The sequence below is a fragment of the Eptatretus burgeri genome, chromosome 2 (assembly GCF_056783735.1).
Source record: "Eptatretus burgeri isolate ZD-2024b chromosome 2, Ebu_testis_v1, whole genome shotgun sequence".
Lineage (NCBI taxonomy): Eukaryota > Metazoa > Chordata > Myxini > Myxiniformes > Myxinidae > Eptatretus > Eptatretus burgeri.
In genome coordinates this window covers 86654932-86674417 of record NC_140962.1, presented here as the reverse complement: position 1 = coordinate 86674417, position 19486 = coordinate 86654932, and the positions used below count along the sequence as shown (strand labels likewise).

The window sequence follows — 19486 nt, the reverse complement described above, 5'->3', positions numbered from 1 at the left end:
AATTCCAGCGCCAACGACAAGCTGGGATAGAATCGTGGAACTCTAGGTTTTTCTTCTCAATAAATAAATCGTACATATAAGGACTGCGTTACGGCGGGCGTTACTGTGCGCATTAATGTATTGAGCGATGTATAAGGTGGAGGCAACACGGTCAACTAGTTCCTATGCGAGGTTCATTAAAAAAAAAAAATTATTATTATTTTGAGAAGTAAATATTATTGAACAAGTAGTTTCAGAAAGTGTTGAAGCAGGTTCACCTTAAAAATCAAATATATATTTTTTTATTACAAATGTCTTACTTCCGTTTCCGTTGTTTCAGAGCGTCACGTTTATCGACATGCCGTCGTTAAATACTGTGCGCGTGCTTCACGTAGCGGCCCGTGGCTTGTACTTTTTGTCCCATCGTTTATCTCCTTCAACTTTCCGACATCGACGTTCTCCTGTACAACTCGCTTCCAACTGGGTAAGGTCATTTGATGAGGTTGAGTCGTCACCAACGTACATGGTTCTCTCCCTCTAATATGCCCACTTCAGGAATAAGCAATTGAGGAACCTGGGGTGTGTTCCATTACCAATCAGCTTGCACACCGATCGCCAAGTGGCTTAAGCACTCAAGCAAGCACTCCAACAAAATATCTGATAAGGAACGGTTGCTTTGGCATTGGTAATAGAACGCATCCGTTGTTGCTTCGTACTCGGCCTGTGGCTGCTGTGGCTGCTGTGGTTGCATCATATTCTGGAAGCACGGCTGTGCTGCTGATGCAGTGCCCCCCTGTTGCCAGTAATCTGGGACTCATTTTTCCCGTTTACCACTCACTGACTTGGTTTGCCCCCTTGTTTGAATCGTGTACCCTCTCCCCTCTCCCCTCTCCCCTCTCCCCTCTCCCTCTTCCCTCTTCCCTCTTCCCTCTCCCCTCTCTTCACAGTCACTGGCATGGTTACCTTCTCGTGGAGAGCATTCATCTTGTCCTATTCACGATTCTTCCTTCAGGTAGATTAATTTGTGTTGACATTTTTGTGATCGATGGTTGATTCTTTGTTGTTTCCCGGTGATTGCAAGAATAAATGTGGTGTTTTGTATGCCTTTGTGCTCCATGAACCTCTGATCCTTTTTCTCAGATTGAAATCTGTTCCCTTTTCTTCTGGTCCATCGATCAATTCCTCTTCCACCTCGATGGTTAACGTCAGTAATAGCACGAAGCCCACCACAGACACTCACCTGGTACGTGTGGTTTGCTTTGTCATCCCTAAAATTGCTCCTTTTGGTTGATTTCTTTATTATTCAATACGATGAGCACCTGCTCCCTAAGGGATCAGCCGAGGGGGTGGGGATTATGATATTTTCTTTATGATTATTAATTTCAATATACCTAAGTACCCACGTCATCAAATTACCAGGGAAGTCACATCCTCGACGGACTCTGTCGAACCGGGTCGCTCTAGCGACGTCGGTCCGGTGTAACTGAGCGGAATTACCAAAGTCCGTCAGTCCAAATGACAGCTTACGTATATTACATATTTTTGACGCACTGCTAATTTTTTAGCACTGCACTGCTAAATAATGCTAATTTTTGACGGCCTCCCTAATTCTCAATACGCACCATGCTGGGTCAATGGTAGAAACGACAGGCAACGAACTGGAACATTTAACAGATATTTATTTACAATAGGGAGGGCGACACAGAGCAGAGTTATCTGAATAAAAGAAATGCAATTTACAATGAACGAAAAGCACTTAATTCTACTTAACAGACGGGCGCCACACACAGACACACACACCCAAAAAGAAATGCACCCCGTGGGTCTTTATTCGGTCCTCCCACAGAGGAGGATAATTCACCTGGGAAACCAGAGCCTGGCCGGGTACCTTCCCACCTCGTGCGGTCACACCGGACTCCAACCCACCACAGTGGGACTCGAACCCACGTCCTGAAATCCATGGGCCCACGACCCTGGCTGCTCGGCCACCACCACTACGAGGGAGCCACCGCAAAGGACCGCAGACCATTACCGAGACAGACCAAAAGCAATCGGCCTCGATGACTGCAGTACTCTGGTCCTGACAACACTCTACTCTTTCTCTTTGGACGGGGTGAACACTTTATCTGGCTGGGGCAGAGCCGGCCCTGAGGAGATGAGCCTCCTGATTGGACGGGGGCGTCTCGGGGGGGGGGGGTGTCGGGGCGTCTCGGAGGCCTGCCCCCCCCGAAGAGGCTCTGTAGTAGCTTTCGGCACTCTGGCCTCCCATTGGCCGGAGCGCCTCGGCCCTGCTCGCCCTTCGCTCATTGGCTGGAGGAAACGCTCCATCCCTTCCTCGGAGCGGAGCCTCGATCTGATGCGATGGAGGCTCCGTGCACGCCTTCAGCCAAAAAACACGTGGGCAATGGAGTCGGTGGTTTGAAGAAGTGAAGGGGATTGATGTAAAAGAAACTTCGCAGTGCACACATGTAAATCCCGTTAGACATAGGGGATGGGACCCTAACTAGAACACATAGTTATCGAAATAACTGAACTGCGGGGGCTGCTGACTGTGTGCAAAAGGCTTCCAAATCCGTAACAATATTTCCCCAACATCTATTATGTTCATCTGCCTTCTGTTTACGGCAGCACTTCCTGTACTGTGTTTAAAAAGCTGCACACATCTGGGCGAAGCTCAACATTCACTTTTGAAATGACATCCATGGAATTTTTGATTAACTTTTTCAAAAGTCCATGAAATCATTTAAATTGATAGATTAACTTAAACTTGTCCCATCACTGGGGCCAGGTACTTTTGCTTGTTAGTCCTCTAGCCGGTTCACCAGAGGGGAGTTTTAGGTTTGCTGTTCATTTGTCCGTTCCACCTGTAGTTTTTCCGACTTTTTTGTTATTTTTTTCCTAACCGTACCCTTAAACATAGTCTACTGAAGGTAATTGCTGGAGCATCCTCTGTGTCTGTGAGGTCAGTGGTTCAAACCCTGGCAGGATCCACGAGTTCTTGGTTTGTAATTTTTCCAGAAAGCAGGTAGATAGGCTTCAGCTTGTCTATTTTTAGGGATACCAGTGTAGAGTTCATTACCAGATAAGGTTAGGGAACGAACCCCATTGAAGGTTTATTTCACTTTCGCTAAGACCATAAGACGATCCTTATTCAATTTTGGTAAATTTCTTAAAACTCTTAGTATAGTTATAGTAAAGGACATTTTGGAAACTGACTGTGCATGTTCGTCTTCCCCTTTTTTACATGGTTCTTGTTGACACGTAGAGTCTGGTGATTTGAATGTAATTAGTAATATTGAAAATGGGAGCCAAATATAGGGAACCAGTAACCCAACCTTGGAGCTGTGTTAGGTCTTCAATTGTGGATTCTGTCTCTAATTTTGTTAACTTAAACTTGGTGCACATTTTGTTATCTATAAACAGTTGTAATGCATGGTTTAACAGAGTTGTGGAAGTCCTGGATAATAGGATTAAGTTTTTAGTTGTCGGGGCTTGCTTCCACTGGGTCGGTCCAAACCAGTGTTGAACAAGCCGAATGTTCGTAAAGACATTCGGGATCTCCATGATAGCTACGTAATAGCTACAGTGGATCAGGCTGCGAATAATTTCGTTGTGGTTTGTAAAAAGTTTTATGTGGAGGTTTTATTGATAGTTAGGCATTGATACGGTTACTTTCACCAGTATAGGAAATAGCACATATGTTCCTTGTTATAAGTCACTCCAAGATATTGTTACGGATTTCAGAATCTGGTCTGATGAATGCATCTAACACATCCAGGTCCTCAGACAGTTATTTCCTTAAATGCATGTTCAGATTAGCCCCATCCCCATGTCTAATGGGATCTTAAATCTGATACGTTGAGAAGGGTAAAGGATAAATCCCCTCTCTTATGGGAAACTTTTTTTTCTTTACAACAGACACGTTTACACACATTTCCTTCACGAGCTCTGAAGCCCGCCCCCCATTCTTCCTCAGCAGCAATCTTTCATGAGCTCCGACGCTCGCCTTTTTTGAGAGCGCACGGGTCGTCATGGTAACAGTGGGGCAGTGTGAGCTTTGGGACGGACTGCACCGGAGATATAAAAACGAGCGATAGGCACGTTATGAAGAGAGAGAAAAAGCATGAGGAGAGAGAAAAGCCTGAGGAGAAAAAGCGAAAGCTAAAGGAGAGAGGAAAAAGCAAAGGGTGACAGAAGCGAGCAAGAAGTGGGTGTCTGACCAGCGCAGACGAGACAATTCATCGTTCCCAGTGCTTCAGTAAGCGATCGTGTGGTGCACGTGTGGGTGTGAGCAGCGCCGTCAACATGTGAGGCACGGGTCGGTCACCAACAATACCAGGGTCGAAACCCGCGACAGACGATCTCAGTGCCCTCCAGACTTCGACTGGCGTTCAAGGCGAGAGGGTGCACAGCAAAGCTGGGTGCTAGTGACGGATGTGACACGCACGCACGCATTTCAGGACGTTTTCATTTCACGGACGACTTTCTGGTGAGCGAGACGATTCTTCCCCCCACCTCCCCCTGAATGATCTGTTGGGTACCCATATCTGTGTTTAGCTGTAAGTCAACCCCTGATGAGCATCTGCTCTTTGTCTCTTTCCTGGCATTTTGATTGATTTTGCTTTGAAATTCATTGTTAAATTACCTCAGCAAATAAATTTTTTTTTTAATTATTTGTTTTATTAATAATAAATTATTTGTCGATTTCCAACCTGTCCGTGTTTGTCTTTTCCTTCCATTGGTCTAGCATTGTCCGAACCTAGATAGACTGGGAGGTAATTACCACAGATTTGACCAAAAATCGTTGGCATGCACCAGCGGTTAAAACGCTCGGCCGCCCTAATTAAAATCTAATCAGATAACATTGGTGCTGTTGTCGAATTTTCTGATCTGTCCTATTAACTGACCTGGTGTAAATCCTGTGACTCAATTTGTAAGAAACAATTAATTCACAGTCCACAACGAAAAGTACATTTGATTAGAGAACATTTATTTTGTGGTACCATGGAGTCCAAAGCACTGAAATGTAAACATCCCAATGATTTACACGAAACTATGTTTACATTTTCTGACATTTATATGCTTTCGTGGGAGTGGAGAGGGCTGGGAGATTCAAAGAGAGAGAGAACATGGTGACACTCAGCTGGCCTTGGTGAGAATCAGACAAAATACTAAAAAGCAGACAACCAAAAGGAGTACAGGATAAGACCGTAGGTTATATAGGTCTTTCAAAGAATTGAATACAAGGAATTGTGTATATTAAGCCGCTGTCACACCTTGACGTTTTAGCCAGCGTATGCCGACGTATGAAAAATTTGGCGAATACGTTATGGGTAAGTTTTGTATACGTTAAGAGCATGCTGACGCACGCTGACATACATCGTAGTACGCCGAGCTCGTCGTATGACTCTCACGTTCCGCATACACTGGCCATAAGTTGTAGGCACGTTATGCGATCGTTGACACATGCTACTTGTAAGTTACTCATAAGTCAAAATACTGTTACGGATTCGCGCCCGCCGGCGTGCTGACGGCCACGTAACTCGAATCGTGGCACGTCGCCCACCGGACGGACAATCCAGTCGTGACCCTCTCGGACTAACGCCGGGAACCAGTCACGGGTGGACCTTTCGGTCTCACCGCGATCGAGCCAATCAGCCCCCGCGTGGGATAGGGTTGCTCGCCAAATTCGACCTACCTAAGTACCCACGCGGAGGGTAGACCAGGCGATCGCACCTCGCCGCAGGTCGACTTCGGACACGGGCCACTTAAGCGACCCGTTCCGTACTATCGGGATAACCGAGCGGTGTTATTCGTCGACCTCGACAGTTCGATTAATTATCGGGCGTATTCAGCCCACTACCAACCCTTTACGTGAAGCAAGATGAGGATTCAATGAAAGAAATGACGAAGCGAAGCGGGAAACAGTTCAACACAAAGCACATTTATTTCGCGATGAACGGAAAGCACACATATACAATTACACCAAAAGCACATGTAAAAGGAGAAGAAACACAATATTACACAAAAAGCAAATATAAAAGAGAAACACAATGCAGAGCTATCCGACTACCGAGCACACGGCAACACTTATACAATTTTACTTCACAGACGGCGCCGACAACACATACCCAAAACCAAGGAAAAAATACCCTCAAGGATGAGGCGGGCCTGAGGCCGAGACCGGGTCGGGCCTACCCGTCTGGTGATGAGACGCGGAGCGGCGATGGTGCCTCAACTCCGCGGGCCTCGCGGGCAGTGTCTGGTAGGGGGTGGGAAAGGGGCCCCCTTGGTCGCACTATCTCAGCGCGGGGGGAAACAGGAGGGGGTTGCTGATGCTCGGGGTATAGAGGATTTTTATTGTCCCGCGACGAGCGTCTCCACCTCGGCCAGGTCGCGCTGTCGGCCTCCCTGGGGTGCAGCTCCCTGCACGACGCGAGCACCCCCTCGTCTGCCCTCGCTGCCTCTCCACAGCTCCGTCCCCTCCGCTCCGACTCCAACGCACACGACGACCAGCTCCTTCTTGCCAACTCCACCGCCCGCGAAGTCTTAACTCTCTGTTCCCTCTCGACTCTACTACTCTCTGGACTGACGAACACGGTCGCTTATATCAGCCCCGTGGCTTCGCCTTCTCATCTTTGACCCCCTCCCTTCGACCTTTCACCTCGCTCCCCATTGGCCCGAGAAAAAGTGGGCGTGAATGCTTTTTGATCCATAAATTTGCATATATCGATCGCCCTCCAACGCCCTGGGGCGGGGCCACCCGCCCCTCGCTCACCGATTGGACGGCAAAAAGTGGGCGTGTGTCGTTTTTGATCCGTTTTTGAAGCACAAAATCCGTGATTTTGTACACGCTGTTCGGCGCGCGCCCTGCACGAGTCCAACACCGGTACCCACAAGCGGCGCAAGAACGGTGGCGATGCGACGGTTGCGAGGTGTGACGTGAAGGTCGTGGCGGTTGTGGTGAAGCGGCGTTGTGGTTGGTGGTTGATGTTGTGGTTGTGGTGGTAATCATGGCGGTTGGTCCAAAATAAAGATAGCAAAAGAAAAACGGCTATCCTGAAGAGTCGCAGCACGCATAAATGACATGTATTCCCACTAGACAACGGGTTTGGGCCTAACTACACATGTACTTACCGAGATATCTCACCTAAGGGACCTGAATGGTGGTTTGCGAATTTGGTAACCACAACACTACCCCTCCCCTTTTTACAGACTCGTCCCGAGTCGTCAAATTTTCGTGTGCCATCATGTGTAGTTTTCCCCTAGTACATTTTACCGACGGATCCCTGAGTGCGACATTCATGGTATTCGTGTCCCCAAAATAAATAACCTGAGGGCTGCGTAACTACCTAAACAAACTCACTCACACGGACGACTTAAATAAAATTGCCGGCGCTAGGACAGACATGCCGGGGGCGCACTCATATTTACAGTACATCTTAACCTTAACTTACAAATTTTACACTAAACCATGGCCCAGGATCACTGAACTCTGCAAAAGAAAAGCAGTTAGCAGGGAGCCAGGCTGCTCACATGCAGTCTCTGGCTCAAAACAATGCAGGTGACAGGGGACGTGGCTGGCTGCTCACACGCAGTCCAAGGCCTTCCCTTTTGAACTGAACGCAGTGAACCACAACGGTGCACGGGCTGCACAAACGTAGTCTCCGTGCCAGCTCAAGTGGCACACGCAATGAACACAACGAATGGATGGATGAATGGTTTGAACTGAACGCAGTGAACCACAACGGTGCATGGGCTGCACAAATGCAGTCTCCGTGCCAGCTCAAGTGGCACACGCAATGAACACAACGAATGGAGGGATGAACACAAACACGGTGCACAGCTTGCAAACTGTTGCTTTGCAGATCCTGGCGCACATGGCAATGAACAGGGGGGGCAAAGCAAAAATTGAACGGGGCTGGTGAACGTGGGCAGTGGGCATGGCATGGCAAAGGCAGCAGGCAAACACAGCCCGCAGAAGAAGGCCGCTGCAGGCAAACACAGCCGGCAGATGAACTGGCCGGCACAGGCCTTGAAGAAAAAACAGCCAGCCGGCAGACGAAGTGGGCCGGCACAGGCCTTGCAGAACAGCAGCTGCAGACGATCCAGCCGGCACAGGCCTCGCAGCAAAACACGGCCAGCCGATGAAGTTGGCCGGCCTCTGCCTTTCAGTGGAGGTTGGTGGAGGGAGTGCGGTGGTGCTGGCCACTTGGAAGGCGGGCTCGGACCTACCTACCTGTCTCCCTCCCACCTATCGCCTTTGCCTGTCACTGTACATACCCACTCCCTTAATTTGTCAAACCCCAATTTAGCCCCAACTCATTTTTTGTTGTTTTTATTTTTACTCCCCCACTATAAATCGTCCCCTAACCCCCTTTATCGTCTTTGTTCGGCTAACCTATCCTGTCACCTAGCCTACTCCCAACCCCTACGTTCCCTTCCCGGAGGGGAATAAGGGAGAGCTAACGTCCTGTGTCGAGGCCCAACGCAGCCTCAGAATGGCCTCCCCAGACTTCGGCGATCTAACCCAAAGTGGGTCCAGCGGCCCGCAACGAGAGCGAGGGGATGGATGGTGCGGAGGGGTACATCTCCTAATCTACCCTAACCATTTAACTGTTAAACTACCCCGGGGCTTTCAACAAGCGCCTCTCGCTTAAACTATTGGTTCTAACAACCCAGATTCCCGTTGCCTGTGTTGGTGTCCTCACAATTTCGGGCCTCGCCCCCCAATTTTCTCTCCGTGCCCTCACACGGTCTCATGGCTGGGACACGTGGCTCCCTTTGGCAGGCACGACCCTCTGCCGAATCTCCCGCTATGGCACCCCCGGGCACTACACTGCCTCCGAGCCTACCAGCTCCCTAACACCGGGGAGTGCCCCCCATGGCACCTCCCCTGAAACGCACACGTGGCAGGCCGGCCTCCCGGGCCCCTTTCCGGGGGTCACCCGTGCCCACAACACTGCCCACGCGGCTAATGGCGCCCCGGGCCCCCGCACCAAGCAGGCGCACCCGTGCCCACTACGCTATCCCGGCCCCCCATGGGCCCTTGGCCTACCGCGGCCGACTAGCCTGGTGCCCGGGGTACCCACTCAGCGATACTCACCTTTCGCAGCCACGCTCCCAAGCCCGTCAACAGGGCTCCTGCACCCCTCCAAATGGGTTTCAAGCCTACATTCCCACCAACAGCAAAACGACCTCCATTTTTGTTAATTTGACTAACCCAGCGAACTCACTTTACTCTGACCCCGGGGTCCCTTGGGCGGGAGTCACTCCTCCCCCCCAATCACTCATCGCACCATGCATTCCCCATTTGCTCCATACACACAGACCCGCTGGCCTCACTCACTCACCATGTACTCACCTCACAACTCTCCAACTCTTCAACACACTCACCACTGAACTCTGCCATTCTTCTAACTACATCCCCTAACTAACTCGTGCTCCCACGTCGTCCCTTACACTACAGCACGTTCCATTTAACACTACGTAGCTAAACTACGTCCCCACTACACATACCACCAGTCTGTCACTGTCTTCAAATAAATCATTTTATTTCCCAACCTAAAGCTCACTAAATCCCTCTACCTAATCCATTCCACGGACTCCATGAGGACTTACCCCTGCCCCATGAAGTCGGTCTAACTAAGCTAACCCTTCCCCCTAACTAGTTTCCATCCTGTGCCCAGGAATCCTGTGCACCCGAAAGTGAGGCTTGTTTTTTTTTTTTTTTTTCATGCGCAGCACCTGCGCGGCAACTCAGAGCTCGCGCACTTTGCACCTGCCCGTGACGTCATGCAGCTGCACGTGTTCCTCGTCCCTCCTTGGACGGTACTATCCGGCAGAGATACTCCTCCTGCCGGATTCCAACCCCACGTGCAGCCATGGCGTCACCGTGCGCATAAAAAAACACAAGCCCCACGTCTCGAGGGGTTCCCCACGCGAACACATGTGCTTTGCCCGTTGGAGCTTAACACACACGATCGCGTGGAGAACCCGTCCGGTCCAAATCCGTTTACCTGCCTAAACTTTGTCCGTCCGCGGGATCGGCAAATCCACCGCGTGCGTTTCCGGACCGGGACTTCACTCTCGCAAGCGAGCACGTGGCGGTCTCGTGCGTTGCACAGCACGAACCTCGTGCTCACTGCTGGGTGAACCCGGCACGGTCCGCGAAACAACTACAGCCGCTACCCGGCTTTCTTTGTTCACATGTCGCCGTCGTCGCCTCCATTCCACCCACGCACACCTGCGTGTTACGACGCACACAGTCCACTCCATCACATTCACACCGGGAGACGCGGCTGCGTGCTCCCGCATGCCAACCGACATCTCCCTCACATACCGCTCTCTCACACACACGGTCTCCCTTGCACACGGCCGTTCACTCACGCACGCGGGGGCACTCACCCGCGGTGCCTCATCCACACTGGCCGTTTCATCCACACACACGGCCTCACTCGCACACGGTGCCTCACCCACACACGCGGGGACACTCACCCGCGGTGCCTCACTCATACAGGCCGTTTCACTCACACCCACGGCCTCTTCCACACACGGTGCCTCATCCACACACGGCGTGCTGGGAAGCACATACTCTGGCACCATCGCCACCACACCACTCACACACGGGGTCGCTTCCACACACGGGGCCGCACTCACACCTTGCACCACACACACAGGGACAACCACACTGGGGATTCGTGTCCCCACAAGGGTCTCCGGGGCCTCTATACCCCCCAAGCTTTCCGTGCACCCGTCCACAGCACTCCTCCCCTCAACCTCGCAAAGCACGACCGAACTCACCTGGTCGTGCCTCGCCTCAAGGGGGAATACTCCCTCCCCTCGTTCCTGGAGGAGGCCATCCAGGTGCTCGCACTGGGTCCCAACACGCTCCGCGAGCTCAACCTCACTATCCTCCACTACCTCCGTGTGTGTGTGCGCGTCACTTACCCCGTCTTCATCGTGTTGTCTCTCCTCTATTTTTTCTGTCTCCCGTGTCTCTATACATTTATGAGTTTCTGTTGTCCCCTCCTGTCTCTTCGTCTCCGCTTCTTTCTGGCGTCTTTCCCTTATCTTTATGTAGGTCAACCTTGCTTTCTCTTTAAGTCGCTCCCGTCCTTCCCTGTTTTGGTACCCGTGGCCGCAACAATATTATCTCTGAGCATCAGGAAGTTTTAGTTCATAATTTCGGTATTAAAAGTGAAGAGGTAAATCTTTGTATCCTTCGATTTTTCTGGATCCCTTAGCTTCATAAGAACCCGTACAAGTACAGGTTTATCGCAGGTGCCAGGCAGTGTTCCACCAAACAGTTACTGGTTATAGTTAACTCAGGCTTACAAGTTGTTGGGGAACAGTTCAGGAAATAGTTTAGCAATTGAGAAGAATTCTGGTATAAACACTTTCTGGAGCATTAATTCTTCCTTTGAGTTCTTAGATAGGATTAGATGCCTCAATATCAAGTCAGTTGAAGTTTTTGATTTTTCAACTTTAAATACAAATTTGCATTTAGTACAAGTAAGGGATTCACTCTTCAAAGTGATTGACAAGGTTTTTAACTCTTTTAATACGGTTTTATGTGTCAGGTTTGATGAAGCATTGTTTTCTCAAAAGAAATACTCAAGTTTTCATTGTTTTGATAAGCAGAAGTTTAGGGATGTTGTTAATTTTATTTTATTTAACACTTTTGTGTGTTTTTGTGAGATAATGTTTCAACAGGTTAAGGGTATTCCCATTGGTGGGAATTGCAGCCCCCTACTAGCGGATATTTTTCTTATTTTCTGTGAATTTTCATTCACGCAGAAACCGAATGAGAAAAAATTGGGATAAGCTAAAATATTATCTCATACATGTTATATAGATGATAGTTGTGTGGGTTAACTATAATTTTTTTGATCGGCAGCTTCACAAGATTTATCCAGTTAACCTGATTGCAAACAGGAGTGGTAATTATTGTACAGTTCCTGCATATTTGGATGTGTTGGTTAGAGTTGGACGGAATGGTTTTAGTACAAGTGTATATCATAAAGTTTATGATTTCAGTTTCCCTGTACTCTTGTACACCTTTCCAGGTAACAATTAAAATAGGTTACAATGTCTTTTCATCTCAGCTACTTCGATTTGTAAGAATTTGTTCAGTTTAGGATGATTTTGTGGAATGTGATGAGAAGGTTTTTTCCATCATGTTAAACAGGGGATATTTGGCTGATTGTTTGATCAGGTCTTGTGAGTGTCTTTCAGCTCCATTGTCACCTTTTATTTAAATTTGGTTGGTTTTCTTGTAAACAAGTTCCAATTGCATTGCATTTGATATATTTATAGATGGGATTAAATAATGGTATTTAGATAAAAATACAATAAATAAATATTATTTATAAATAAGCATGTATCTCTATTATAATACCAAGCTTGCACACTAAAATCTCTGCTCGCCATCACACGATCCCTATGAAATTGCTGTGGCACTTAGCGGACATGCCGACAATGTTTGGGAAGTCTTGGCGTTCCATAGTACCACTTGCATTTTGCACAATGCGTATTTTTGTCATTCCCCGTGTACGGTCTGTCGTCTGCTACCAGCTATGTTGTACTGCTATCCCATGCATGTGCACGGGTATCGCTAGTATAATTTATTGGTGGTTGCTAAAATGCTGCTGCAGCATGTTAAAATTTGTTGTTAATGACAGTTTGAGTCTGGTTATATGGAGGTGCTGTATAATGGACATGTCTTCAAGGTAAAGTGTTTATCACTTAATGTTAGTCAAATCTAGTAATCCTTTGAAATGAAGTAAAATTAAATAAGTTTGAATAAGGATATTGCATTGCTGTATTTACTGACTGGACACAACTTTGGGTTGTAGGTCCATTGATGTTGAGTAATCTACTGATGTGGACCTGCAACCGGGGTTGTGGATCCGCTGTTTGGAGAGGTTCTGGGCTGAAAGGGTCGAAACACTGACAAAAAAACTGTGCCCAGCTGATGATCTGGGCAGTTTGGAAATTAGTAAATTGCTTACAAATTAAGGTTATAACTTCAAATATAATAGCTTTTGTAAGTACGTGTGTGTGTGTGTGTGTGTGTGTGTGTGTGTGTGCGTCTGTGTGTGTGTGTGTGTGTGTGTGTGTGTGTGTGTGTGTGTGTGTGTGTGTGTGTGTGTGTGTGTGTGTGTGTGTGTGTGTGTGTGTGTGTGTGCGCACGCACGCGCGCACATTATGTCTGCCTTCCTTCTTGGAACTACAGTGCAGTGATTGGTCTTTATTTTCATTTGGTAACACCCATTCTGTTTGGGAGCAGAAAAGGTGTCAATACCGGCTCCCTCTGGCAGGGGTCGTCAGTGGTTAAACCACTGGCATTATTCTCTGTGTGCAGTTGGAAATCACAAGTTGCTTCCTCATCCTTGCCTGGTTTTGGTGGTGGTGGGGGGGGGGGGGAGGGAGGTGATGAGGGTAAAAATAATTTTGTGCCTCTGACCTAACCTTTGGTACCCTTTGCATGTATGCAAAATTTGGTGGTAATTGGCCCAGCCGTTCTTTATTCTGTAATTGTCATACACATACATACATACATACGTACGTACAATGTACATGCATGCAGAAAATTGCCTCATTTCAGTATGATTGTGTGAGGGTGCACGTGTGCATTGTGGGGAATTTGGAACCATGTATTGCAGCTGCACATTTATATCACAAGCTCTAAAATTGCGAATATCCTTTATTCACCCAGTATATGTTCACTGACTGATGCCTTGTTGTGCAAACTTGCCGACCTCGGAAGTCATGACAGGCTGAGTCAACCCCACCCGGTATTAATTCAACGGCCGAGTGGGATTTGAAATTGGGACCCGAGGATCCCAAGCCCACCACATTGAGCCAACACCAGGCGATCATGTCACAAACATTTAAAAACCTGCACCCCCAGGCTGAACACCCTTGGGGCACTCGCAGACACCGACTTCAGACACCACAAAGAAACAACATCACTAATATACAAACTGTACATTACATCAATCATTCACTACGCCAGCTCATTTTGGGCCTCCAGCCGAACAAACACAACTCTCAACACCCTCCAGACCATACAAACAAAGCCCTTCACATTATCATAGGTTGCACATTAACAACACCCATCGAGCCCCGATACACACAGGTAAAAATGCTAAAAATCAAAGACCACTTGGACATAAGAGGTGCACCCAGTTACTTGCAATAGCAAGTACCAACCATAACCATCCTTGCCACTACATGTACAACCACCCGCAGGCCCCGAGACACATTAAAGCGACACCACAAAAACATGCCAGTAACATCCTCCAAAACATCCCTCCAATTATCGTGGGCAGTAAACCCCTGCCTATCCATGACAGATCAACTACTCTCCAGGTCTGATCATGTTCACCTTGCTGCCTACGCTGTGGACACCACCCACAGCTCTTGTACTATAAACACCGACTCTATGACACCATTGACGACACCTGCACCCTTTGCCAGGCTGCCCCACACACACAAAAACACATAATGGATGACTGCACGGTCCTGGCTCCACTTGGATAATAGCACATCATAGATGTAAGTGATATCTGGGTTGCTCCTGAGAGATCGATCGGATTTCTCCATACTGCAGGCCTGTTTGAACAGAACTGACCGGGGTAACACAGCAACAGCAACAACACCCATTGTCTGGACAGCTGGCCTGACTCCACCCAAATAAAATAATGCATCGCCATTGCCTGAAGCAGCACAGATCGGCAGACCTCAGGCTTTAGGCCTGCGTGTTCGTCCATGGCCCCATGCAATTGGAATCATCCCAGGTATATAAGCATGATGTGTTATATATGCACATAAGCCATACTCATGTTTTTGCTTCATGTATGTACATCGGGTAATTTTTATTATTCTGGGTACCAAATATGCCATTATACACCGCCAAAATCAATGAACATTCAGTGGGACTGGTAAGGGGACATGTATTGAAAAGGAATTCTCGCTTTTGTTTTATCTTGTTTATTCTTCATATAATTAATTATATTTGTGTCTCAATTTCACCACCACCACCCAAGTTCACAGTTACAAATGAACCTGATGACCTTTTTCGGCGGCTCATAGTCAGGGTAAAAGGTCACGACACGGCTGTGCTTGACAGCTATGAGTTCTTTGTGTCCCTGGCAGCGCGTGAGCTGGAAATTACATTGGAAAAAATGTAAGTACGGACAAAATGGGTTTGAGTAACAGATGAGCATGCAAGCTTTTAGGAATTTTGTTGTCCTAATCATGTTGATGCTTTTTTGATGTATGTTTGCAGTTGGGAGCCAAAGAAGGTGTTTGAACGACTTACACTCCTGAAATCGGTTCACATCTACAAAAAACACCGCGTGCAGTATGAGATGCGCACGTATGGCCGCGTTTTTGAGGTTGGTCACATTCATTTGAAGAACTCGAGAGTTGATAGGACACCTTACCCCATGCAGTCTTGGGGAAAAAGAACTTGGGAAGGGTCTTTTAAACTCTTACTTTATGGTTTGCACTAAACAAACGGCACTATATACCACCATATGTCTCTGAATGGTGAATCAAACACCTGTTGTCATTGCCTGGCAGTTATCACAAGAGCACCTGAAAAGAATTGTAGATGAACACAAATTTCTACAAATCAAATGAACCACCATCTATTTATTGTGGAGAGAAAGTATGTATGAATGTATCAACTCTGAGGATTTGACCGAGGAAGCTAAAGCTTTCAGGGTCCCCCCTCCCCAACCATCACCCCTACAATAACCACCACCATCACCCCCCCTCCCCTCACCTTCCTCACCTCTTCACAATCCCTCATCCACGAGGGAGGGACATCAACACCTCACGGACATGATGGTGGGACACAGCACGGACACAAATGGCATCTGGGAAGAGTATGAAACGGGACGATCCCATAATATACAAGATACCTGGTCAGCCTGCGATGGTGGGACAAAACATTCATTGCCCATTTTGTCTGCGGTGTCCGAGTCTGCTTGGCAGTGCTGCCGGTCGATGGGTATTTCTGCTCGAGTAACATTATAAACTGATTTATCAATTAATTAAAAATCCCTCTCTTATAAACCACGACTGGAACGGAAAATCAAACACTACCGAGCTGAAGTGATCATGTGACCAGCATTTTCTTCTCCACAAATACTTCCACCTTCTTCCTCTGCATCACTCGCATCAGGCGCAAAATGATAAGGCGCCACAATTCCCCCGAAAACATTTCCATTACTAATTTTATCTTCAATACTTTCTTCAAAACCCCACTGATCACTTTCAACATTCTGAGAACCGTCAGTGTTGCTCATGATGGTGGGATCTGTACCAGAATCCGAGCTCGACCTGCACTGTTTCTCGATAGCAACCGCCGTTTGGATCAATATGGCTTCAGGGTGACTTCACTGGCAAAATCTACAATCTGGTGCTTTTTTTTTTACACTGTGATTGGCCCAAAAAAATCAATTTCCCCCCCCCCCTTAAATTGGACCATGTTAAATGGTTTTCAGAAAAAAATTTTTTGCTTTTGGATTCACCTTTAAACTTCTGCCTGGTAAAAACGACCTGTTCTTTAAGGCGCTGTCACACCTTGACGATTTAGCCAGCAATGGCAACGTATAAAAATGTATGTAAAACGTTGGCGTATGCTGAAATTTTGATGTTTTTTTTTTTTAAGTTTTGGTCGTATTCCTAACGTGTTGGTGGTATGCATAACATATTAGTAAGGAGCACAGAACATTTCGTTGTCTTATAGATAACTTATACCAACGAATGCTTAGCCTGTTGTTGGCGTTCACAACCTATGCCCAACGATAGTTTAACTTTGGCATAGCGCGCCGACCAACTCGTGGCGTAGCCTGTTAAAAACCTGCCGCACGCTGATTTAAATCATAACCGCCTGAAAATTGAAAGTGTCAACCACGCAGCAGTCACACCTTGCCTATTTAGCCAGCGTATGCCGACCTATGAAAAATTTGCCGAACCAAGCTGGCACACGTCGAATACGTTATGGGTAAGTTGTGTATACGTTAAGAGCACGCTGAAAAACGATGAAGTATGCTGTCATATTTCGTGGTACGTCTCGTACGTCGTGAAATTTCAAGCATGCTGAAAATTTTACGACTTACTCGCCGTATGGCTCGCATGTTCGGCTACGCTGGGAATAAGTTGTAGGCACGATATGCGATCGTTGACGCACGTCGACACAAGTTCCTTGTAAGTTACTCATAAGTGGAAACACGTCGAAGTAATGTTTAGCATACCCGAAACTTATTTTCTCCGTCAAGGCACATTTTCTTTTTCTCCTTGGCTCCGTGAAGGCACGTGATGAAATATCTGAAGTTGTTGTTGTTGTTGTTGTTTTTTGTTTGTTTGTATTTTTTTTTTGTCTATCACGAATTTTAAAATATATTCGGACATTTGCTTTTAAGTTTCGACTTCGACGTGACAATATCCTCAAACAGAAAATATTCACAGAGGAGGAACTAAGAATAAGACATGAGCAAACTGAAGAGGAAATCGGATGTGACGTAACGGCACGTGACGAAATATCGGAAGTTATTGTTGTTGTTTTTTTTTCAAACGCTGCCAATACGCCATTATACGGTAGCTGTAAATTAGAAACACGTTCAGTAGGTTCTGTGGTCGTCCAGAAGACGTCAATCAAATACGTCAATATGCATTGGAGGTACGTTACACATAGGTTCAAAGCACGTTACTCATAGGTTAGAAATAAGTTTTGGGTACGCTAAGCATTACCTCGACATGTTTCGACTTATGAGTAACTTAAGTAACGTGTGTCGACGTGTGTCAACGATCGCATAACGTGCCTCGACGTGTGTCAACGATCGCATAACGTGCCTCGACGTGTGTCAACGATCATGTAACGTGCCTACAACACGTTACTCATAGGTTATAAATAAGTTTCGGGTACGCTAATCATTACCTTGACGTGGTTCGACTTACGAGTAACTTACAAGTAACGTGTGTCGACGTGTGTCAACGATCGCATAACGTGCCTACAACTTATGGCCAGCGTAGCGGAACGTGTGAGTCGTACGCTGGCATACGTCGTAAAATTTCAAGCATGCTAAAATTTGAGGACAACTGCAAAGTACAACGATGAAAGCCAGTGTACTACGACGTATGGCAGTGTTTTTCAGCATGCTCTTAACGTATACAAAACTTACCCATAACGTATTCGACGTGTGCCAGCGTTTTAGACAAATTTTTCATAAGTCGGCATACACTGGCTAAATCGTCAAGGTGTGACAGCGCCTTTAGACAGGTTTATTGAGGACAAAATTGCCTGTCCCGAACAGTCAGACAACCGTTAATGTTGGTGTAACCCTGTCCAATTTCCAGTAAACCTATATATCGAACTTGCTCACACCTTGCTACACACAATTCCTTCCTTGAATTTACATCAGGTGAACTACAATAAGTATGACAAGGAAAGCTCTAACATGACTGATCTCTTCCAATCCATGGACGGACTCAAACCCAGTTAATTTGAAATGTCATCATTGGGTTTACTCGTGGTATGAAAAGTGCATTGAAGTCCAGTTGGCTAAGGACGTTTTACTTTTACTTTTGATTGAAATTTACTGTTTCATATTTACAGGTACTTCATATAACAGGAAGTACAGCTCGAGTATTCCTTGAATACATCCAGCGGAATCTCCCTGAAGGTGTCGCAATGGAGGTTACATGGGTAAATCATTCAAAATAACTTGCTTTTGAACCAGCATTATCAAGCAGCCGGTAATTTCTTAATATGCTGTGTTGTTGCCCTTTTCCCCACTCCCTCCCACAAACCTAGCACCGACTGGAAAAACTCCCGAAACATATCCTGGAACCAGTGTGGAAGCCACAAACGGACTCTGCTAGCCCTTCAGCTGATGAGGCTGTAAGTGAAGACTAGAACTTGCCTTGAGGTGATCAATACCTGAGTTTGGTGTCCAAGACATTCAACTTCTTTTGGTTGTCATCAAGACCAGTAAATCTGTATATCCTGACAAGTTTGAAATGAAACAAAGGAAGAAAGGCTTTAAAGAAAAAAAAAATGAAGACGAGTGAGAAGAATGATAAATAAGTAAGCCCTGCAGTCCCACTGACGGGCCTCTTTCATTGTTTTTTGTTGATATTTTAAACTCTAAATTTTATGGTTGCAAGATGTTGCTTGAACTTGATGGCTGAAATATTGTTTCAAATATAAAGGCCTGTCTTGTTACAGCTATATTGTGACATGATGGGTGGTGATTTGGTTTTGTGATCTATTGTTCCTGCATTTTAGATCTTGGAGGACTCTGAGTGACCAATGTATAGTCGTCTTCCACGCAGCTATAGGCTGTGTTTTTGTCTGTCTATTGACAGAATAACTGCACAGCGAGGAGAGCTACCAATCACCAAATTTGGCACAGAGCTTCATGTTGTGAATGTCTTGGACAAGTTCAACTATGAGCTCAAAATGAAGATTTATTTATTTATTTATAAC

The 19486-nt window shown here is 46.8% G+C and overlaps 1 protein-coding gene across 1 annotated transcript; it reads left to right on the top strand.

The window, feature by feature from the left end:
- Positions 1-294: 294 nt before the first annotated feature.
- On the top strand, positions 295-19204 carry MRPS10 (mitochondrial ribosomal protein S10). Its single transcript, XM_085870180.1, has 7 exons — positions 295-463; positions 927-991; positions 1120-1222; positions 15033-15172; positions 15275-15383; positions 18614-18703; positions 18812-19204. The coding sequence occupies exons 1-7, from the start codon at positions 338-340 to the stop codon at positions 18911-18913; spliced, it is 735 nt and encodes a 244-aa protein (XP_085726306.1). The 5' UTR covers positions 295-337; the 3' UTR covers positions 18914-19204.
- Positions 19205-19486: the final 282 nt, after the last annotated feature.

Bases quoted from the DNA above. Each gene is read 5' to 3' on its own strand.
- MRPS10 (XM_085870180.1), top strand. From the start codon at position 338: ATGCCGTCGTTAAATACTGTGCGCGTGCTTCACGTAGCGGCCCGTGGC. The intron at 1,223-15,032 runs GTACGTGTGGTT...CCACCACCCAAG, and splicing joins CCACCACAGACACTCACCTG to TTCACAGTTACAAATGAACC. The intron at 18,704-18,811 runs GTAAATCATTCA...CCACAAACCTAG, and splicing joins TCGCAATGGAGGTTACATGG to CACCGACTGGAAAAACTCCC.